At 37.4% G+C, this 20,188-nt stretch overlaps 1 protein-coding gene across 1 annotated transcript; it reads left to right on the forward strand.

Annotated features, from left to right (window-relative positions):
- Positions 1–4,863: 4,863 nt before the first annotated feature.
- tmem185 (transmembrane protein 185) lies at positions 4,864–17,695 on the forward strand. Its single transcript, XM_074623229.1, has 7 exons — positions 4,864–5,088; positions 7,195–7,371; positions 8,641–8,848; positions 10,478–10,561; positions 12,728–12,904; positions 13,912–14,035; positions 15,618–17,695. Exons 1-7 carry the CDS (start codon positions 5,051–5,053, stop codon positions 15,866–15,868), a joined length of 1,059 nt encoding a protein of 352 aa, XP_074479330.1. The 5' UTR covers positions 4,864–5,050; the 3' UTR covers positions 15,869–17,695.
- Positions 17,696–20,188: the final 2,493 nt, after the last annotated feature.

Genomic DNA, 20,188 nt, shown 5'->3' on the forward strand with positions numbered 1-20,188 from the left:
GGCAGTCATGGTGTGGTTCCCCATCACCTGGTGTGGGGAGAAGAGTGGCAGGGTTTAGAACAGTGCAACGTTCTATTTCAACATTTGTGTGTGAAAGTAGAACTGTCATGCAATGCAGCTGTCTGGCAGGAGAGAGAAATGCTGTTTTCTGCTCTAATAACAATATTGAGACCTCGTGGGGTACCAACAAAGTTAGTGGTTGGTACAAGACTAGTGGTCGCGATGTCTGTACTGCCACAGCTGCTGCTACAACGGATTGGAGACACAGTGGCATTCCGTGGGTCACTGGGTCTAATTTAGAGGAGTAATACGCGACAGGTCTCCTTTTACCCCCGAAATCCTGTAGCAGTACAGATGACTTATAACCATCTTTAGCACAAACAGTTTGAATAAATGGTTTTGCTGGTTCAGGCAGTCCTATGGTCGATGTCGAGGCTAGTTGAGTTTTTAAGTTTACTAGTGCCTGTTCAGCCTCTGCAGTCCAAGTGACCTTGTCATGAGCTCTTCGGTCATTGCCATGTGTGATGGTTATTAAAGGCGCCGTTATTATCATTGTTGTAGGTCTATGGTACGACAGTGCAACAGAGTATTAGGGCCACATTCCGGAAAATAAAATAAATCTGAGATTTCGAGAATAAAGTCATAGGTTTACGGGAAAAAAGTCGTAATATTATGAAAATAAAGTCATAGGTTTACAAGAAAAAAAAGTCATAATATTATGATAATGAAGTCAGAAGTTTACGAGAAAAAAAAGTCGCAATATTATGAGAATAAAGTCATAATATTATAAAGTAGTAATTTTAGGTGTTATTTCCTTTTTTTCTCGTAATGTTATGACTTTATTCTTGTAATTGTAGTGACTTTTAACAAAAAAATATCAAAATCTATAAGCCACTGAGGGGCGGACGGGAGAACTTGTTCGGACGCTTGCTCTACAAACAAATCAATGTGCCGTGCGCTGTGTAACGTTATATCAGTTACATTTATTTACACTTGCACATCTTACCATCATGTTCTTCCCCTGTTTCCATTCAGTGGGATCTAATTCAACAATGTTCATATGGCAAGGCTCGGCTCGGTTAAGTTATGACTTTATTCTCGTAATATTACAACTTTTTTTCTCGTTAAATTATGACTTTATTCTCGTAATATTACGACTTTTTTTTCTCTTAAAGTTATGACTTTATTCTGGAAATCTCCGATTTTTTTTTTCCCTCTATGTGGCTTTAATACTCCGTAGTACATTTGCTCTTTAGCCCTCACTGCATTAGACTTATATATTATATACTTAGACTGTAAACTGTGTTACCTTCATCACAATGCCCAAATGTTTTGCAGCTATAGACATTTAAATTTTTTTTTTTTTGCCTAAAATGGCTCTTTTGATAGTAAAGGTTGCTGACCCCTGACTTAGACCAAATCCAGAAAAAAAATTCTCTTTGGACTTTGAGGGAAAAATATTTTCTTTGATTTCCATGATGTATTTCATATATTATTTCTATCCATTCGTCAATGATGGGTGGTTCAGATTTTAGCCATATCCTTGTAACAGCCTTTTTGCTTGCTCACTTTAAAGTCTAAGATAAAGAATGTATTTCAATGTTACTTGAAATTTAAATTAAAAGTCAATTCGATGAGTGATTGCTACATTTGAAAGTGAAGTAACTGTCATTTCACGGATAAATGTCTGAGATTGACAGTAAGTGTCCGGCAACGACTTGTTGTGAAGTAAATGCAACGGAACGGGGGAGGGAGAATGTGACATGTAGTGGCGGAATGTTATCAATGTTACCAATAACACCTTTAAATTATAAAATGTTTTTCCTCTGTGGTTGTTTGTGTTCATCAATGGGGAAGCACCCTGCAGGAAAACAAGGGACGTGTACCACGTGGTGATACATCATTTCCTGCTCTAGACCAGCACGAAGTCTGTGTTATCCAGAGTTGAGGGAAAATCTGAAACCGAGAGTCCACATCAGTTTCAGTGGATGCCTGTATGTCCAGACATCAGTGGGAACATATGCAAAACCTGCAGTGGTGGAATGTAACTACATTTACTCAAGTACTGTACTAAAGTACAATTATGAGGTACTTGTGCTTTACTTGAGTATTTACATTTTATATTACTTTCACTCCACTCCATTTTGAAAGCAAATATTGTACTTTTTACTCCACTACATTTATTTGACAGCTTTAAAGTTACTTTGCATATTCAGATTATTAATACAAAATAAAAAAAATAAACTAATACCTTATGATGTATTATCACAGATTAAGTTACCCAGCAGTATATAAAGTACTTAAACTTAGCTACACCTTTACCATCTGCAATATCAAAGTTATGAACACACGCATCACAAATTATAATTCAATGATATTTAGCCGAAATGGGCCATTCTGCATAATGAGTAAGCAAAGAGTTAGTCAATAAAATAGGAGTAGCATTTATTGTTCCAGAGTTTCAAAGTCGGGGAAATGATCAGTGATGAATTATCACTTTACTCAGGATAAATGACTGCAATATTGTGGGTTCCTCCGCGTGTGTTTACATGGCTGCATTGATGTTAACTTGACGAATGTGATATTGCAGTTCTTCAGAGTGACCACTAGAGGGCATTGAACATTTAATTTACACAGGTCGTCTCACAGGTCGTCTCTTTATACACACACATATATATACAGCTCTGGAAAAAATTAAGAGACCACTTCAAAATTATCAGTTTCTCTGGTTTTACTATTTATTGGTATGTGTTTGAGTAAAATTAAAATGTTTGTTATATTCTATAAACTACTGACAACATTTCTCCCAAATTTAAAAATAAAAATATTGTCATTTAGAGCATTTATTTGAAGAAAATGACAACTGGTCAAAATAACAAAAAAGATGCAGTGTTTTCAGATCTGGAATAATGCAAAGAAAACAAGTTCATATTATTTTTTAAACAACACAATACCAATGATTTAACTTAGGAAGAGTTCAGAAATCAATATTTGGTGGAATAACCTTGATTTACAATCACAGCTTTCATGCGTCTTGGCATGCTCTCGACCAGTCTTTCACATTGCTGTTGGGTGACTTTATGCCACTCCTGGCGCAAAAATTCAAGCAGCTCGGCTTTGTTTGAGGGCTTGTGACCATCCATCTTCCTCTTGACCACATTCCAGAGGTTTTCAATGGGATTCAGGTCTGGAGATTGGGCTGGCCATGACAGGGTCCTGATCTGGGGGTCCTTCATTCACACCTTCACTGACCTGGCTGTGTGGCATGGAGCATTGTCCTGCTGGAAAAAACACTCCTCAGAGTTGGGGAATATTGTCAGAGCACCAAAGAAGCAAAGAAGAGCCAGGCTGAGGTTTGCAAAAGGCCATAAGGATTGGAGTAAGGTCTTCTCTGATGAGTCCAATGAGTCCAATTTTCAGCTTTGCCCAACACCTGGTCGTCTAATGGTTAGATGGAGACATGGAGAGGCCTACAAGCCTCAGTGTCTCGCACCTACTGTGAAATTTGGTGGAGGATCGGTGATGATCTGGGGGTGCTTCAGCAAGGCTGGAATCGGGCAGATTTGTCTTTGTGAATCAAGCCAAGTACAAACCTCAGCCTGGCTCTTCTTTGCTTCTTTGGTGCTCTGACAATGTTCCCCAACTCTGAGGAGTGTTTTTTCCAGCAGGACAATGCTCCATGCCACACAGCCAGGTCAGTGAAGGTGTGGATGAAGGACCACCAGATCAGGACCCTGTCATGGCTAGCCCAATCTCCAGACCTGAATCCCATTGAAAACCTCTGGAATGTGATCAAGAGGAAGATGGATGGTCACAAGCCTTCAAACAAAGCCGAACTGCTTGAATTTTTGCGCCAGGAGTGGCATAAAGTCACCCAACAGCAATGTGAAAGACTGGTCGAGAGCATGCCAAGACGCATGAAAGCTGTGATTGTAAATCAAGGTTATTCCACCAAATATTGATTTCTTTGCATTATTCCAGATCTGAAAACACTGCATCTTTTTTGTTATTTTGACCAGTTGTCATTTTCTGCAAATAAATGCTCTAAATGACGATATTTTTATTTTTAAATTTGGGAGAAATGTTGTCAATAGTTTATAGAATAAAACAAACATTTGAATTTTACTCAAACACATACCAATAAATAGTAAAACCAGAGAAACTGATAATTTTGAAGTGGTCTCTTAATTTTTTCCAGAGCTGTATATATATATATATATGTAAATATATATATATATATGGGCATTAAGTTTGTTTTCCACCCAAATACTACTTTCTGCCCAAGTACCCATGGTTTTAAAGGTTTATTCCAACAAAATACTACTTTCTGTCTAACAATTTACAGTTTTAAAGGTTAATTTCATCCAAAAACTACTTTCTTTCTAACAAGTTAATTAATTTCAACTTCCACCTTTGACAGAATTACAGTGTAGCTTCCAGCTTTTCTAGCAATGTATTTCAGCTCTTAGCTTTTTTTTGTGAAATGCAATTCAGCTTTCAACTCTGCCAGTTTTACAACTCAGTTTTTCAGGAGTACAGCGCAATTCATTTGCGCTTTAATATTTCTGTAGTTTCAGCAATGCTTTGCAATTAATTTCAGCTGTCAGCATTCCCACATATTTTCAGCAGGAAATGCATTTTATAGTTATTTTTATTATTTGTAATTTTATTATTAATTTATAGATGACTATTTCAGTATCTTAGACGAATTAATATGATTGAGAAGATGTGATTTTTGTTGTTGTTGTTGTTGTTGTTGAATATTCCACACTCCATACCACTCGGTGGCGGTATGGCGCCAAAGTGTTGTTTGTCAATCTCCAATAAACCTCAAAGAAGAAGATTGTCGGAAACAGTTCGGCTGTCTTCGGGGAGTCACGTGATTTCCGAGGGTAAAACATAACATACGGGCTAGCAAAGAGCTGTAATGAAACCGAACCAAAAAGCTCAACTACCACCGAGATTAGCAGGTGTAGCACACAGGTTAGGCGGTGAGTTAGCTAACGACACGGGGAACTAATGTTGGCTAGCCAACCAGCCCTTTTACACCATGAATTTAAGAGGACTCTTCCAGGACTTCAACCCGAGGTAAGTTCAGCTACGACCTAGCACTTCAGCTGGCCGTGTAGCTAGTTAGCTTGAGGCTGGGCGTCGTGTGTTGCGTTGCACTAACGTGAGGAAGACATGCCTAAATCATGTGATTTATACATATGGAGTTGTACATATTTCTGGTAGCTGATCAGATAGCGTAAGCTAGTTTAACTGTAAATATAGAGTAGCGAAAGCGAAAAGAAAGTATCTGGCTAAACAAGGCCTGGCTAACATGCTAGTTAAGCTAACGCTGGGGGTTAACGTTAGTTAAGTAAAACTATAGCTAAGTCAAATACGTTAAATGTAGCCACTTAGTCAAGTCATCACGCATCTATTCAGAAATGCTGAGCTTAATAAAGCGAGTTTTTTTAAGTGGCTCATAAGTTATGTCTGAATGAGCTTTACAGGCCTTTAAGAGCAACTGCTCCAGACTTTAAATAGCCAGAAGTCAGGGAAATAGTTCCCTATAAATAAAGTAAGTGTAAGGTAAAACTATCCAAAAGTTGTAACAATCAAAATGCAACTATAATGGACAAATATGATGTATATCATCCAGTATATGAAATAAAATAAAATAGGTTCAAGAAACGGGTCAAGTGATTTGATTTAAGTCCAGTTGTTCACATCATGGGGTTTCCCTTAGTAAGCTCAGTGAACTGAGTAGCTTTGTAACACAGTCTGTAAATCTAATGACAGTCATGAAGGTTTTAAGGAAGGTTGGGGGTATCAGCTGTTTTTGCACTCACCATATACTATCTCCATCCTACTAAGGTCAATTTTCAACCTCTTTTTTTATCCATGTATCTAATTTTAACTTTTTAGAATGTAGCCAAATATACGCAGTCCTTTGTCTTTTCATTTTATTTGCACCCTTTATTGATATCAACACTTGTCTCCTGTAGGGCTGCAAATAAGGATGATTTTCATAGTCAATTATCTTATTGATTAATCGATTAGTTGTTTGGTCTATAAAATGTCAGAAAATAGTGAAAAATGTTGATCAGTTTCCCAAAGGCCAAGATGACGTCCTCAAATGTATTGTTTTGTCCACAACTCAAATATATTCAGTTTACTGTCATAGAGGAGTAAAGAAACCAGATCATATTCTCATTTAAGAAGCTGAAATCAGAGAATTTACTTTTTTTCTCTTTAACAATGACTCAAACAGATTTATCAATTATCGAAATAGTTGGTGATTAGTTTAATAGTTGACGACTAATCGATTAATCGTTGCAGCTCTATGTGAAATGTACCTAAATGTGAATTAATCACACAACTGTTTTCGCATTTCATATGTGAGAAATATTGCATCTGAAATGTGCAATTTCTGCATGTGAAATTTGTTTCACATTTAATAAATTCACATACTTTTTTGCAATCAAAATAATAGAAAGAATGTACCAATGTTGACAAGAAAAGGACACAAAATAGATTGATAGAAGGATTTCATTGCAACAAAAAACGATAGTTAAGGAATAGTTTAATTCAAGGGCTGCAACTAACAATTATTTTCTTGATTAATCAATTAGTTGTTTGGTCTATAAAATGTCAGAAAATGGTGAAAAATGTTGATCAGTGTTCCCCAAGGCCCAAGATGATGTTCTGAAATGTCTTGTTTTGTCCACAACTCAAAGATATTAATTTTATTGTAAAGAAACTAGAAAATATTCACATTTAACAAGCTAGATTACTCAAACTGATAAATCAGTTATCAAAATAGTTGGTGATTAATTCAATAGTTGACTACTAATTGATTAATAGTTGTAGCTCTAGTCTCCTGTCTCCATCCTCCTAGCTTTCAAGATCCTGTTTTTATGTTATCCTAGTTTATATAAAGTTTGTATACTGATTACAGCAAGTTTTTATGCTTCTCTATCTTTATGAATTGTCATTACACTTCCACACACTTTGCACACATCCCATATTTGCATTGTTTTTAAGAAAAATCTTTACTGACTTAATGAGAGTGGTCTCCCAATGCCTGTAGGCCCCAACTGTCAAAACTCCATATAGTAAGGCACTCACAAGGGCACATACTGCATTTTCTTTCCTTTGACATTGGTGTCAACTGTCAGACATTTCTCTCTCCGTCCTCTGTCGCAGTAAGTTCCTGATCTACTCCTGTCTGCTGCTCTTCTCCGTGCTGCTGTCCTTGAGGCTGGATGGAGTCATCCAGTGGAGCTACTGGGCTGTGTTCACCCCAATATGGCTGTGGAAGTTGTTGGTCATCATTGGGGCCTCTGTGGGCACTGGAGTCTGGGCACACAACCCCCAGTACAGGTAGACTCTCTCACACATGGGCATTAGTGGCTTAGGCTGCATCACACTAATACATTTTCTTTTTAAAACAGAAACCAGATGAGTGTTTTCAGGCTGTTTCAGAATTAATCTCGTAGACAACAAGGTCAGTAACGCTTGTAACTCGTTATCCATGTTGAAATTAACCACTGGTGGTCGAGGCTGATGTCGTTAGTTTTCTAACGGAAAAGGTTCACGTGATGGGGTGTGACAAATCAGGCGAGGAACCGTTTCCTTATGTATCAAGCAGCAAAAAAGATGTAGCACGACGTATTTCAGTTAATTTGCCGACATCGCAACGTGGATGCTGAAACGATATATCATGCAGCCATAATCTACTGTATACTAAATTACTAGTAGGGCTGGGTCATGCCTTTTGATTTTTCAAATAGTCGTTACATCGTCCCATCTTAAAAATATATATACAGTATTTCCCTTGTATTAACCGTTGCAGGCGCTGCCTGGTAGTAACGTTACTACCGGTAAAACGTGTGTGGCACGTTCAGTTCGCAGTAGTATGCGGCGATTATTCAAATGATAATCAACTAATTCCCAGTGATTTTCGAATAGTATTTTTGCTTGGAATACACATCCCTAATTACTAGATTACTAGATTACTAGATTAGACTACTGTTGCTGTGATGGATACCACGCATAGCTGTAAATTCTTACAAACTCTATATGAATTTTGTTGGATTTTTGTTGACAATAACAGCAATATGCAACCGAAATGTTCTTACCCTGGAGCCCCGTTGTACCAGAGGCAATGCTTCGCAGCAGAGCAAGCTTGTGGGTGTTTTTACATTTCACATTAAAATAAATAAATGAAATCAGTGTGTATGTTGTAACAAATGAATCGATGCTGTAGTTAAAACGATCCAGTTAATTAATTCCGCACCAGTTAATATAGTTTACACTGTCTGGCAAAACTCAATATGCACACAGTGAAGCTGGCACACAACCACACACTACGAAGACGGAGTCTGTTTAGCAGGTAAAAAAAAAACGCTCCGCCCCACCTACGTAATGCGCGTCGCCCCATGTTTTTGGGCCGTTAGAAGTACAATTTATTAAAAAAAAATCACTCAAGTACATGTAATAATCTTCTTTAAATATTATGCATTATTGTGTGTGATTTTGGTTAGGCTTCTAAATCATGAACGTGTGCATCCCGAAACTTAATAGTGGGAATCATTAGTGTCCGCATGGAGGAACTTGCTGATGTTTTAATATTTGTTTATCATCGCTCAGGGCTGAAGGGGAGACATGTGTGGAGTTCAAAGCCATGCTGATCGCAGTGGGGCTCCACGTCCTGTTGCTGATGTTCGAGGTGTTAGTGTGCGACCGTGTGGCAAGAGGAAACTACTTCTGGCTTCTCGTCTTCATGCCTCTCTTCTTCGTGTCACCCGTCTCCGTAGCAGCCTGCGTCTGGGGGTTCAGACACGACCGCTCCCTCGAGGTAAGGAGTCTGATATGTAGAAGGATACACTGAGACCGGAGTAGGAAATCAATACAAAATCCCCGCCAGCTGTGGCTACATAGTTTCAGTTGTCTTCTATTCCAATCTAGATAATTTCATATCTCCATAACGATATATATCACGATATAGCATATTTGCTGGTAATTCAAAAAAGAGTCTTTATGAAATAACCACATGATAAAGCCTATTTTTGTATACTCCTGTATAATATACATGACAAATGAAAAGTACTAAAATAATTTCACATTCTATTAAGTGCAAAATGACCATAACAGTTTCAAGTGAAATTATAGATAAATAAATAAATAAATATAGGCCTCACATATATCGTATCTAAACAAAGGGGACAGCAAATGTAATATGAATCAAAAACAGCTGATAAATGTATTTTACAGGACAGCTGGCAGACATTAAAGCCCATAATAATTTATACATACACATCTTGGTCTGACTCAACTGCATGTAAAGCCTACATAATAACCTCACTGATTATTATATCATTGGTTATATTAATCGAGGTTAGTTGTAGAGAGTAGTTTTTTGTACTGTTTTTAGACCCGCTTTGTTTACATTCGTTGTCACTGCAATGTACAAGTAATTAGTGTTGTCACAATACCAAAATTATGACTTAGATACGATACCCTGCCTGAATATCTTGATACCGATACTGAAGCGATACCACAGCAAAAATCTAAGACATTAGGAAAACTGATAGTGGTGGGAAAAAATCGATTCACCTATGTATTGTGATTTCTTTTTTTACGATTTTGAAATAAAACAATTTTAATGCCAGAATCGATATATTTGTTTCATTCAAGTCTATACAGAGGTAGAAGTAAGAAATATTACTGCTTTTATTGTTGTAGTCTGAGTAACCTGACGTCATATTCGTTCCGTATCCGTCAACCTAAACAAACGAGAAACAAGAAAGTATAAAACGTTGGAGGGTCAGCGTGGATACGACCTGCACCCTCACATGTTTAATCCAGCGTGGTAAACACTACACATCCAGTAAAGGATGGAAACACCTTGGGTTTCACACGTTGCAGGAAAAGCAGAGCCAGACATCAAGCTGCAAGCTAACTCTGTCACGGACAGGAAACGTTATCGTATTGAGGTAACGTTGCGGTTGAGCCGGCCGTCGCTCTCATCTCCGTGGACAAATGGGCCGAAGCTACAACTGTAGAGCACCCATATACTGACATTTATGTTAAATGCATTCAAACGGCCCCGATGGAGCTGACCATGGATGGATAAAGAGAACGGAGGTGACGGGAGAGCTAGAGACCACCTTGGAGAAGTTAGAGGAAGTAGACACGTGGGACTACGTCCGGTTTTCAAAATAAGGTGTTAACAAAGGGAACTGTATATACAAAATACATAAATGTATAAATAAGATTGATTGGATTATATTCACCAGAAGTACACAACATTACATGTCCCTTATAAATTCAAAAGAAAATGTCACTAATTTCTGAGGGAAATTTATTCTTTGATTTTTGGGTTGCTGGAAAAAAAAATTAATAAATAACTCCTGACAATGACTGATATATTTGACATCAGGACATCACCAACTACTCTTTCTGTCTTTACTCTTCCTCTCCTCAGCTGGAGGTGTTGTGTTCAGTTAACATTCTCCAGTTCATCTTCATCGCTCTGAGGCTGGACAGGATCATCAACTGGCCTTGGCTGGTGAGATACACAAACACAAAGTAGATCAGAGGTCAGCCATACACACTTCAATACATGAATGTGTTCATTAGGCTTTCACACTATGAGATGCCATCTGGAATGTAACTAAGTACATTTACTCAAGTAATTGTAAATACAATTTTGAGGTACTTTAAGCAAAGAGTATAGAAGCAAAAAGACGACAGCCGCTGTCGCCATTTTGGACTCGCTTAAAATAAACGCCTATTATACAGTATTTATAATATTTGTTGTTCAACACAGGTCATTTCAGTAGAATATGACAATAGAATAGAAATTATTTTGTATAACTTTTGTTCAGCACGTTTTAGGTGGATGTCTTACTAGTGTCCAGTAGTCGTTTTCAGTCCAAATTGGCAGCAGCGTGGCTCTGCTGCTGGGCGCTGATGTTGCAACGAAACGATCAATTGACTTTCACTTCTTGATGATATACTAAGTTCTTTCCTTTAATTGAGTACATTTTATTTTTTCTGCAACTTAATATTTCCCTTTGTATTTACTTACATGTCAAAGGGAAATATTGTACTGCACTACATTTATTTGATAGCTTTAGTTACTTTGCAGATTCAGATTATTAATACACAGTATAATAATAACAACAATATAACAATTATTATTATTGGTATTGTTATTATTCTCAACAACAATAATAATAAATTGTGATGTATTATTATAGATTACTGTAAGATACCCAGTAATCAGTTGAAGTAGCAATACCACAGTGTAAAAAATACTCTACAGTACAAAAGAAGTAGAATCCAAATATACTTAAAAGTATCAAAAGTAAAAGTACTCATTATTATCATGCAGAATGACCATGTCTTGACGCAGTACTGCAAACATCACATTAACATTGCAACTGGTTATAGTGTGGCACATTTTAAATACTTAACTGCTGGGTAGCTTAATCTACAATAATATGTCATAATTTATTAGTTGATTCAGATATCAATACACAATATAAAGTATATAAAGCTGTCAGACAAATGTAGTGGAGTAGAAAGTACAATATTTCCCTCTGAGATGTAGTGGAGTAGAAGTACAAAGTAACAGAAAAGGGAAATACTCAAAGTACAAGTACCTCAAAATTGTACTGAAGTAGAGTACTTGAGTAAATGTACTTAGTTACATTACATCACTGCCAGTAATCAGCTGAAATCAGTCCCATCTTTGCCAGCTGCAACATTAATCACTATTTATAATACAATAATATAAGTTTTTGTCTGAAATTCTGCATAATGAGTACTATTACTTTTGTTACTTTGAGTAAATTTTGATGCTAATGCTTGTACTTTTACTCGAGTAACATTTTGAATACGGGACTTTTACTTGGAACAGTATTTCTACACTGTGGTATTATTACTTTTACTTAGAGTGATAGTTTGGTAGTTTTGAAGAGTGATTGTTTGAGGTACTTCTCCATAGTCAGTGTATTAGTACAGTAGATGGAGTTTTTAGAGAAACAGACAGGAGTACCAGCACAGGAGTAAAGTAATGTACTGCTGTGGACGGGGGAAGCAGCAAAATTTTAGACACCTAAAAAAGCAATGTCAGTTTAAGTTTACACTATATTTAGAATATTTTCACCGCTTTACCTCGCCGTCAGACAGCCCTTTCTGACGGGGAACTGAAGCTGTTGTATCCATCTATGCTCTCGCCAATGCCACCAGACTCAATTGAAAAAAACTTATTTTACCTCACAGAACACGGAAGTTGCTGGTCTACTGCTGCCTCGATCGGTTAGTTTGTTTGTGTCATTGTGTGACTTTGGTTAGATCGGATTCACCAAGGTAGCAGTAGGCCAGCAACCCCCGTCTTCTACGAGGTAAAATAACAGTTTTTTTCAATGGAGTCTGGTGGCTTTGGCGAGAGCATATATAACGGCTTCAGTTCCCTGTTGGAAACATAGACTGTATAGCTGTCTGATGGCAAGGTAAACCAGCGGAAATATTTTAAATAGAGAGTACACTTAAACTGAGAATACGAACTAGCCCTTTAAGTAAAAGAGCTAATTACTTCTACCACATCTGGTTGTTTGTATTATTCCTCAACCATGTATTAAAATGTAAAAATTCTGTTGGTGATGATATTTTCCTTCACCTTCTTTAATGATGTTGATTTAATGTTGTGTGTGTGTGTGTGCTGCAGGTGGTGTGTGTCCCACTGTGGATATTGATGTCCTTCCTGTGCCTTGTTGTCCTCTACTACATCATCTGGTCCGTCCTCTTCCTCCGCTCCATTGACATCATCGCCGAGCAACGGCGGACTCACATCACCATGGCAATAAGCTGGATGACCATTGTCGTACCCCTGCTCACCTTTGAGGTGAGTTACCACTATTAAAACTCCTTAAATTTGGTATATTTTATATTTTATATAACACAAGTTATTATTCTAGAAAATAGCATAGTTAATTGATTTGCATCTTCATTTTAGGCTTTTTATTCTCAAACCCAAATTACACCTTTTCAATTCCTTTAACAAATATCAATTAACTCCAAACACACCAATTATATAATCACAATTATAGTGCCTATCTCACGAAATTAAATAGAACTATTGGATCTAAAGCAAATTGCTTTAATAATAAAATTAGCCTGCCCTGCCTCCTGCTGGCCAAATATATGTATAGTCAGTTTAAACTGCATACAGGATGTTCTGGAAATCATGAATACCAGATGGCTTGATCTAAGAAAAAATGTGACAAAAAATCAAATGTTCAGTTCATGCGACAACATAGTCGGGGGTATAAAGCACTCCGTCCGTCCTGCAGTCCGTTCGCGTGTCACACTTTAGTTTCCGGAGCAGAACTCGGAAACTATTTAACTCAGGAACTTCCAATTTGGTATGATGGTTGACAGTTTGGTTTAGTTGTGTCTTTGGGGGGTTAGAAGTCCAGGGTTCCCAAAATGTTTGACATTTTGGCCAAAAACTGTGATTTTTTTCCACCATCATTTTTGTTCCGGAGTCATGGGGACAGCCATGCTCACTTTTGCCTTGTTTGATATGGACATCACAGTAGCATTATAATTGTAACATACATTCATGCACAAGGGCTAGATGCACAGAATTTAGTGTTTGTTGCACAATGCTTATTTACAACACCTGTCCACAGGAGGCTTTAATTAAAAAGAAAAAACAGAAAAAGAAAAGAAAGATATGTTCATAAACACATACACAGAATATGACCATCAAAAATCTGTCTTTAAGAACACTCCACTCTATTTTACACATAACTCCTGCATGTGTGTGCACATATACACACAACTTCGCACAAATTTGCTGAATGTATATTTGCCTTTGACTTATAAATTATTAATATGCCTCTTCAGATCCTTCTGGTGCACAAGCTGGATGGCCACAATAGTCTGAGCTACGTGTGTGTGTTCGTCCCTCTCTGGCTCTCCCTGCTCACACTCATGGCAACCACGTTTGGCCAGAAGGGAGGAAACCACTGTGAGTATTTAAAGCCAGTAATGTCTTGTGGGCTGCTCAGTATCTCCACTGGATGTTTACTGTAGTAATTCAACCTTTCCTTAAAGGGGACATATCCTGCTCATCTTCAGGTTCATACTTGTATTTTGGGTTTCTACTAGAACATGTTTACGTGCTTTAATGTTCAAATAACACAATATTTTTCTCATACTGTCTGTCTCAATATACCTGTATTCAACCTTTATCAGAAATGCTCCGTTTTAGCACATTTCAATGGAATGGCCACGGAATTGCTTTGCTAGGAAACAGCTTGGGTCCACGCTTACTTCCTGTCAGCTGATGTCATTCACATCCACTGCAACAGAAAATAAACTGGGACACATTTAGAATGTTAACTTTTAAAACTGTGAAATGGTCTAAATATTTTAGATTTGTGACATCACAAATGTACAGTGTTTTTCCTCTGTGGATTGAGTGTTTCGATACTTTCACAGTATTTATATATCACTTAAACCTCAAACCTCAAATCTTGCCATCTGGAGTATTTATCACCTCGCAGAAAGCTTTGTGTGTCAATTCAAGGGCAGCAACTAACTCATTATTGATTGATCTGTCTTTAAAATAGTGAAAAATTGCCACTACAATAGTGGTTTTGGATTACCAACAGCCCAAGACTCAAAGATATCCAGTTTATTATCGTAGAAAAGAGAGAAAAGCAGCAAATCTTCACATTTGAGAGTCTTGAACCAGAGAATTTAGGTAATTTTTGCTTTAAAAACGACTTGAACGGTGACTTAATTGTCAAAATAGTTAATTTTTTTGTCAGCCAACTAATTGATTAATTGACTAATCGTTTCAGTTTCGCCCATGGCCCAATCAAAAGCATAAAACCTAAAGATAGTCAGTTTACTGTCATGTATGACAAAGAACAGCAGCAAATCCTCACGTTTGAGAAGCTGGAACCAGCAAGTCAGGTTTTATTGTCACATACAATCATACATTGTACGACGTATAGTGAAATTGTTACGGCGCTTCCACAAGCCAACGTTTAGTCCGTTTTAATCGAAACCTGGTGCAGTTAGTTTTGGCAGTTCGCCAACTTGGAATTATAAGGTTTTATCTGTGTTTTGAGCGGTTTTGAGATGTTGAGCTTCAAAGTTTTCACATTCCAAATAGCAAAAATGATTCGGGGAATGATTCTCTTTCATACATGAAAACCCTAAATATATTCTGAATGTAAAATATCAAAATCCTATCAAATTTGTAAATGGGATTTTTTTGGAACAGCCCAAATGCAGATAGAATCTTCTAATCCTAAGTAAAAGGTTCTATCTCGCAAAACATGAAAAGAAGCAATGATTTTGAAGGAACAAACAGTTTTACTCAATTTGTTTTAAAACATATTATTGTTGTAACAGAGTGTCTATAATTTCACTCTGATTCGGACTAGCTAAACAGACTATGGCTTGCGCCCTTAGACGCTTAGCTCCAAAACAGATCTTACAAAATACTTTTTTTTATGCACCCATGGTAGTTGGCAAGTACAAATGATTGGTATTATTTCTGCACTGTTAAATTCCCCTCTGTCCTGATCTCCCTGTAGGGTGGTTTGGCATCCGTAAGGACTTCTGCCACTTCCTGTTGGAGCTCCTCCCCTTCCTGCGAGAGTACGGTAACGTGTCCTACGATCTCCAACGCAGCGAGGACCCTGAGGCGGCCGAGGATCTGCCCGTGCCCGAGCCGCCGCCAAAGATTGCCCCCATGTTCCACAAGAAGACCGGCGTGGTGATCACTCAGAGCCCTGGGAAATACTTCGTCCCACCGCCTAAACTCTGCATCGACATGCCGGACTAACTTCATATCGGAGCTAAAGGGGACTGCTGTACTTAGTCAAGAACCCACAACAGCAGAGGACCCTGTGTTTGGTTTTTCCTGAAGGATCTGGTCCCCCCCCACCTGAACTCTGCATCAGCATGGCTGTCTAGAGTGACACATTAGAGCCAATATGGTAACGGATGACTAATGGATCCAGAATCCTCATATTGGCTGCCCTGCCTAACTCTGAGGATTGAATCAAGGAACCAAAAGAAAGGACTTCTTTTTTTTTTTTCACCTCTAGGTGAAGTTTCACTGTGTTTTATCTACTCTGAAGATGGACATTTAGAAGTGTCTCAGATTCACTTGGATCTAAATATTTAGGCTGACATGACTGATGAGACAAAACAGAAGAGCTGGACCTACTTGGACTTGAATATTTGACTCTGCAGCAGCAGTAGATCTTTGATTCAGACAACCTAAAGCAAAGATGACGCTCGTCTGGCTTAATGATGGGGACCATTGGAGAGAGCTTGAATTTGGGATCAGTGTACTCTGATTGCTCCTGTTCCCACTTTTGACCTTGCAGTTGGAGAAAATGATGGAGGTGGAGTTAAAGGAAAGGATCCAGTCTTTTTCAGGTTCGTCTTAGTGCAATACTTGCATGCCCATTTGTATACTGAAAGAATAATTGGCCTGTGTAATTTAGGCTTTGGCGGTATTTCGGTGTACTAGGGTATTCAGAACATTTTCTGAAATGCAAACAAAATTTAAAAAGTAATTTCAAATTGCTTTAAAAAAGGTACACATTTCATGGGCTCGTACTCCTATAAAGCTACTTTAACTGATCGAACTGTGATGCGTTTGAATTCAAATTGGATACCGACTACGTTTATTATGAGCAGAAATATGTGTCATTAGAAACTGAATTATAATCACTTAGATGAAGACAACTGGGTCTTTGTGGTAGTCACACACCGGTGCTCTTTGAATCTTTCAGGTGTATTGGGTTTATTCCATCTTGTGAAGGGCTCATTGCATTGGTGGAATATGATCTCAAAAGTACAAAATGCAAGTCTTCTTCAAAAATAATCCAAGACACACTGTAGAGTTTGAACAAAATTAAAATGCCTTTATTTTACATGGCAATAATTGTTTAAAATGACCAACGCGTTGTGACCGACATAGGTCCTAAAATAGACCAGAGTTCAAACTCTACAGTCAGTCTTGGATTATTTTTGAAGGAGACTTGCATTTTGTACTTTTGCATTAAAAAAACTGAATCCTGAATAACATAATTTGAAATTGAATTTATTAGTTTGGAACAAAATTCCAATAAACTTGAAACTGAATGTAATATGAAATTGAATTCAGTTATATTCAACTCTCTATACTTTCACATTTCAGTTTCAGTTTACTGAGACACACATCCGGTCGTCGAAGAAGAGCACAAAAAATGTGATGAAGGTATGAAAAAACAGATACTGCCCAAGCCTACTGCAGTTATTCCTCCTGTTCATACTGGCTGTGATGTGATCCGATCCTTTGCAAACAATTTAAGAGATGTAGGGATAAAATCCATAGTTCTTATGTGTAAAAATGCATAAAGGTAGGAAGGGATCTCTTTACAGCCAGTATGGAAATTTACGTATGCCATGCTAGTACTGTTTTAAGACAGACCTGAATGAGTTTGAACCTTTCCTTTAAAAAAAGGAAACAGTGGAAATGGCACTTTGTTAATCTGTTCAAAGATGAGTCCCGTCTCACCTGTCAGTTTTTTTGTATTCCTGTTTTTTTGTAAATAACAGAAGTTGTCAAGTTTGGGACCAGAGTGGAGATGGCAGGGTTGAAGGTTAGAGGCAGAAATTTTGCAGTATTTGCTAACAACCATCCACTTATATTTTAATTAAACATGTAATACTATCTGTGCTTAGAGTCAACATATGAAATCAAGACAGTGTTAAACAAGTTGGATACCACAAAATAAGATTCTAAATTGACTTATTTTTAGTGATTATCCAAACTTTCTGTAATTCATAAACTTAATTTATGTGGTAAATACTGTACCTCCCATATGGGACTTCAAGCTCCTATGTGCATAATTTTAATGTGATTTAGCAGCTTTCACATTATTCTAATAACATACCGTAGACAATTTAAGAGCTTTGCTGTGTCCCTTTTGGTTTCACCAAAGCCAAACCTTTTCAAATCCTACACACATCAGCTTTACCTGGCTCAAACAATTAAAAAAATGCAAATACTTTTTTTTTATCCAAATCTAATAAGTAGAGACTATAACTCCTGATATTCCCTATGTGTGTGCACATTTCCAAATATCCTCAATTTATCGAATTGCTCAGAAAAGCAAAAACAATCATACCTATTTCTTATTTTATTTTGTTGGACAACTTGAGTGTCCAGCATGCTGTCTGTACATTTTTTCTACATGTTGTCTTTTTTCCATTAAATTGGTCTGATTTACTTATTACAGTCTCCCTTAATGCCGCAAGTAGAGCAACCCGGTTTTCTTCTGGTGATAGCTAGTGAAATCCCAGTAATCAGCAGATATCTCCACTGTTTTGTCTATATATTTATTTTAGAATTAAACTAAGAAAAAAAATCTACCCTTAAAACTCTCATGATGTTATTTTGTTACATCAGTTTAACATTTTTTTTAAATAGTTTTTAACTTAAGCCAAGTTCACATTCTAAATACTTGTAATTGAAGTCACAGTATGGTATGTCGAAAATAAAAAAAAATCATAGTATAGTATGTCGAAAAAATGTAAAAGTCATAGTATAGCATATGGAAAAAAATTCAGTATAGTATTTCGAAAAAATAAATAAATCGTGGTATAGTATGTCAAAAAAAAAAAATCATAGTATAGTATGTCGAAAAAAGTCATATAAAATGTTGGAAAGACGCGCAAAATAGTATGTCGAAATTTATTTTAAAAAGCCATAATATAGTATTTAATTTTTTTTACATACTATGCGATGACCTTTTTTTCCCCCGACATACTATACTATGGCTTTTTTATTTTTTAGACGTACCATACCGTCTTTTTTTCCACATACTAACTTGGAAAAGAAAGTTTGGAAAATTTGTGTTTGGTCGATTATTTCTCTGTTGTTACAATGCTAATTGGCATTGTATTTTACATCGTTGGAAAGCCTGTTTATTTACCTTCACTGTGATGTCCAACCTTTTAAGGATCATGCATTTGTGGGATGAGCAAAACAGCTGATTATGTGGGTAGCACCCAAGTGAAATTTGCCAAAATTCTCTGCCAATGCTAAACACTGTATTCTCCTGCTATGCTGATTGTTGCACCGATCGCGTAAGAGCTTTTGGTGGGGGCAGTGTCATGGTGTGGGGCGGCATCCCCCTCACTGGCAAAACAAGGCTTGTCATCATTGAAGGCCATCTCAATGCAGTGAGATATCGGGATGAGATTCTGCAGCCAGTGGCGATCCCATATCTCCACAATCTGGGACCTAACTTCATCCTCAAAGTTGACAACGCTCGCCCCAACAGAACCAGGGTTATTACAGACTACCTCCACAATGTGGGAGTAGAGAGAAGAGTCTGCCAAGAGTCCAGACCTCAACCCAACTGGACACTTGTGGGATCAGCTTGGGCGTGCTGTACGTGTTAGAGTGACCAACACAAACACGCTGGCTGACCTGCAACGAGTCCTGGTTGAGGAATGGAACGCCATCCCACAGCAACGTGTGACCAGGTTGGTGACCAGCATGAGGAGGAGGTGCCAGGCTGTTGTGGCTGCGTATGGATCTGCCACCCGCTACTGAGGCTCCTGACAGTGTATTAAATTAATAATGTGTAAAATAGCCAATATGTCTTGTTTGTTCCTTGTTACTGATAGAGAGTTCAATCATCCAATCCACCAAACAACTCAAAACAAGAGTCAATATCAACAGGAGAATACACTGTTTACCATTGGCAGAGCATTTTGGCAAATTTCACTTGGTTGCTACCCACATAATCAGCTGTGCTGCTCATCCCACAAATGCATGATCCTTACAAGTTAAGTAAGGTTAAGTTAAAGTAAAATACAATGGCAATTAGCATTGTAACAACATACAAATAATCGACCTAACACAGATTTTTTACATACTGTACTATGACCTTTTTTAAGGACTTTTTTGACTTACTATATTAGGACCTTTTGGTCACTTTTTTGGACATACTATACTATGACTTTTTCAAATACTATACTATGACTTTTTCAAATACTATACTATGACTTTTTTCGACATACTATACTATGACTTTTTCAATTTTTTCGTCATACTATACTATAACATTTAAATTTTTTCGACATACTATACAAGGAC

Source organism: Sebastes fasciatus, chromosome 22 (genome assembly GCF_043250625.1).
Source record: "Sebastes fasciatus isolate fSebFas1 chromosome 22, fSebFas1.pri, whole genome shotgun sequence".
Classification (NCBI taxonomy): domain Eukaryota; kingdom Metazoa; phylum Chordata; class Actinopteri; order Perciformes; family Sebastidae; genus Sebastes; species Sebastes fasciatus.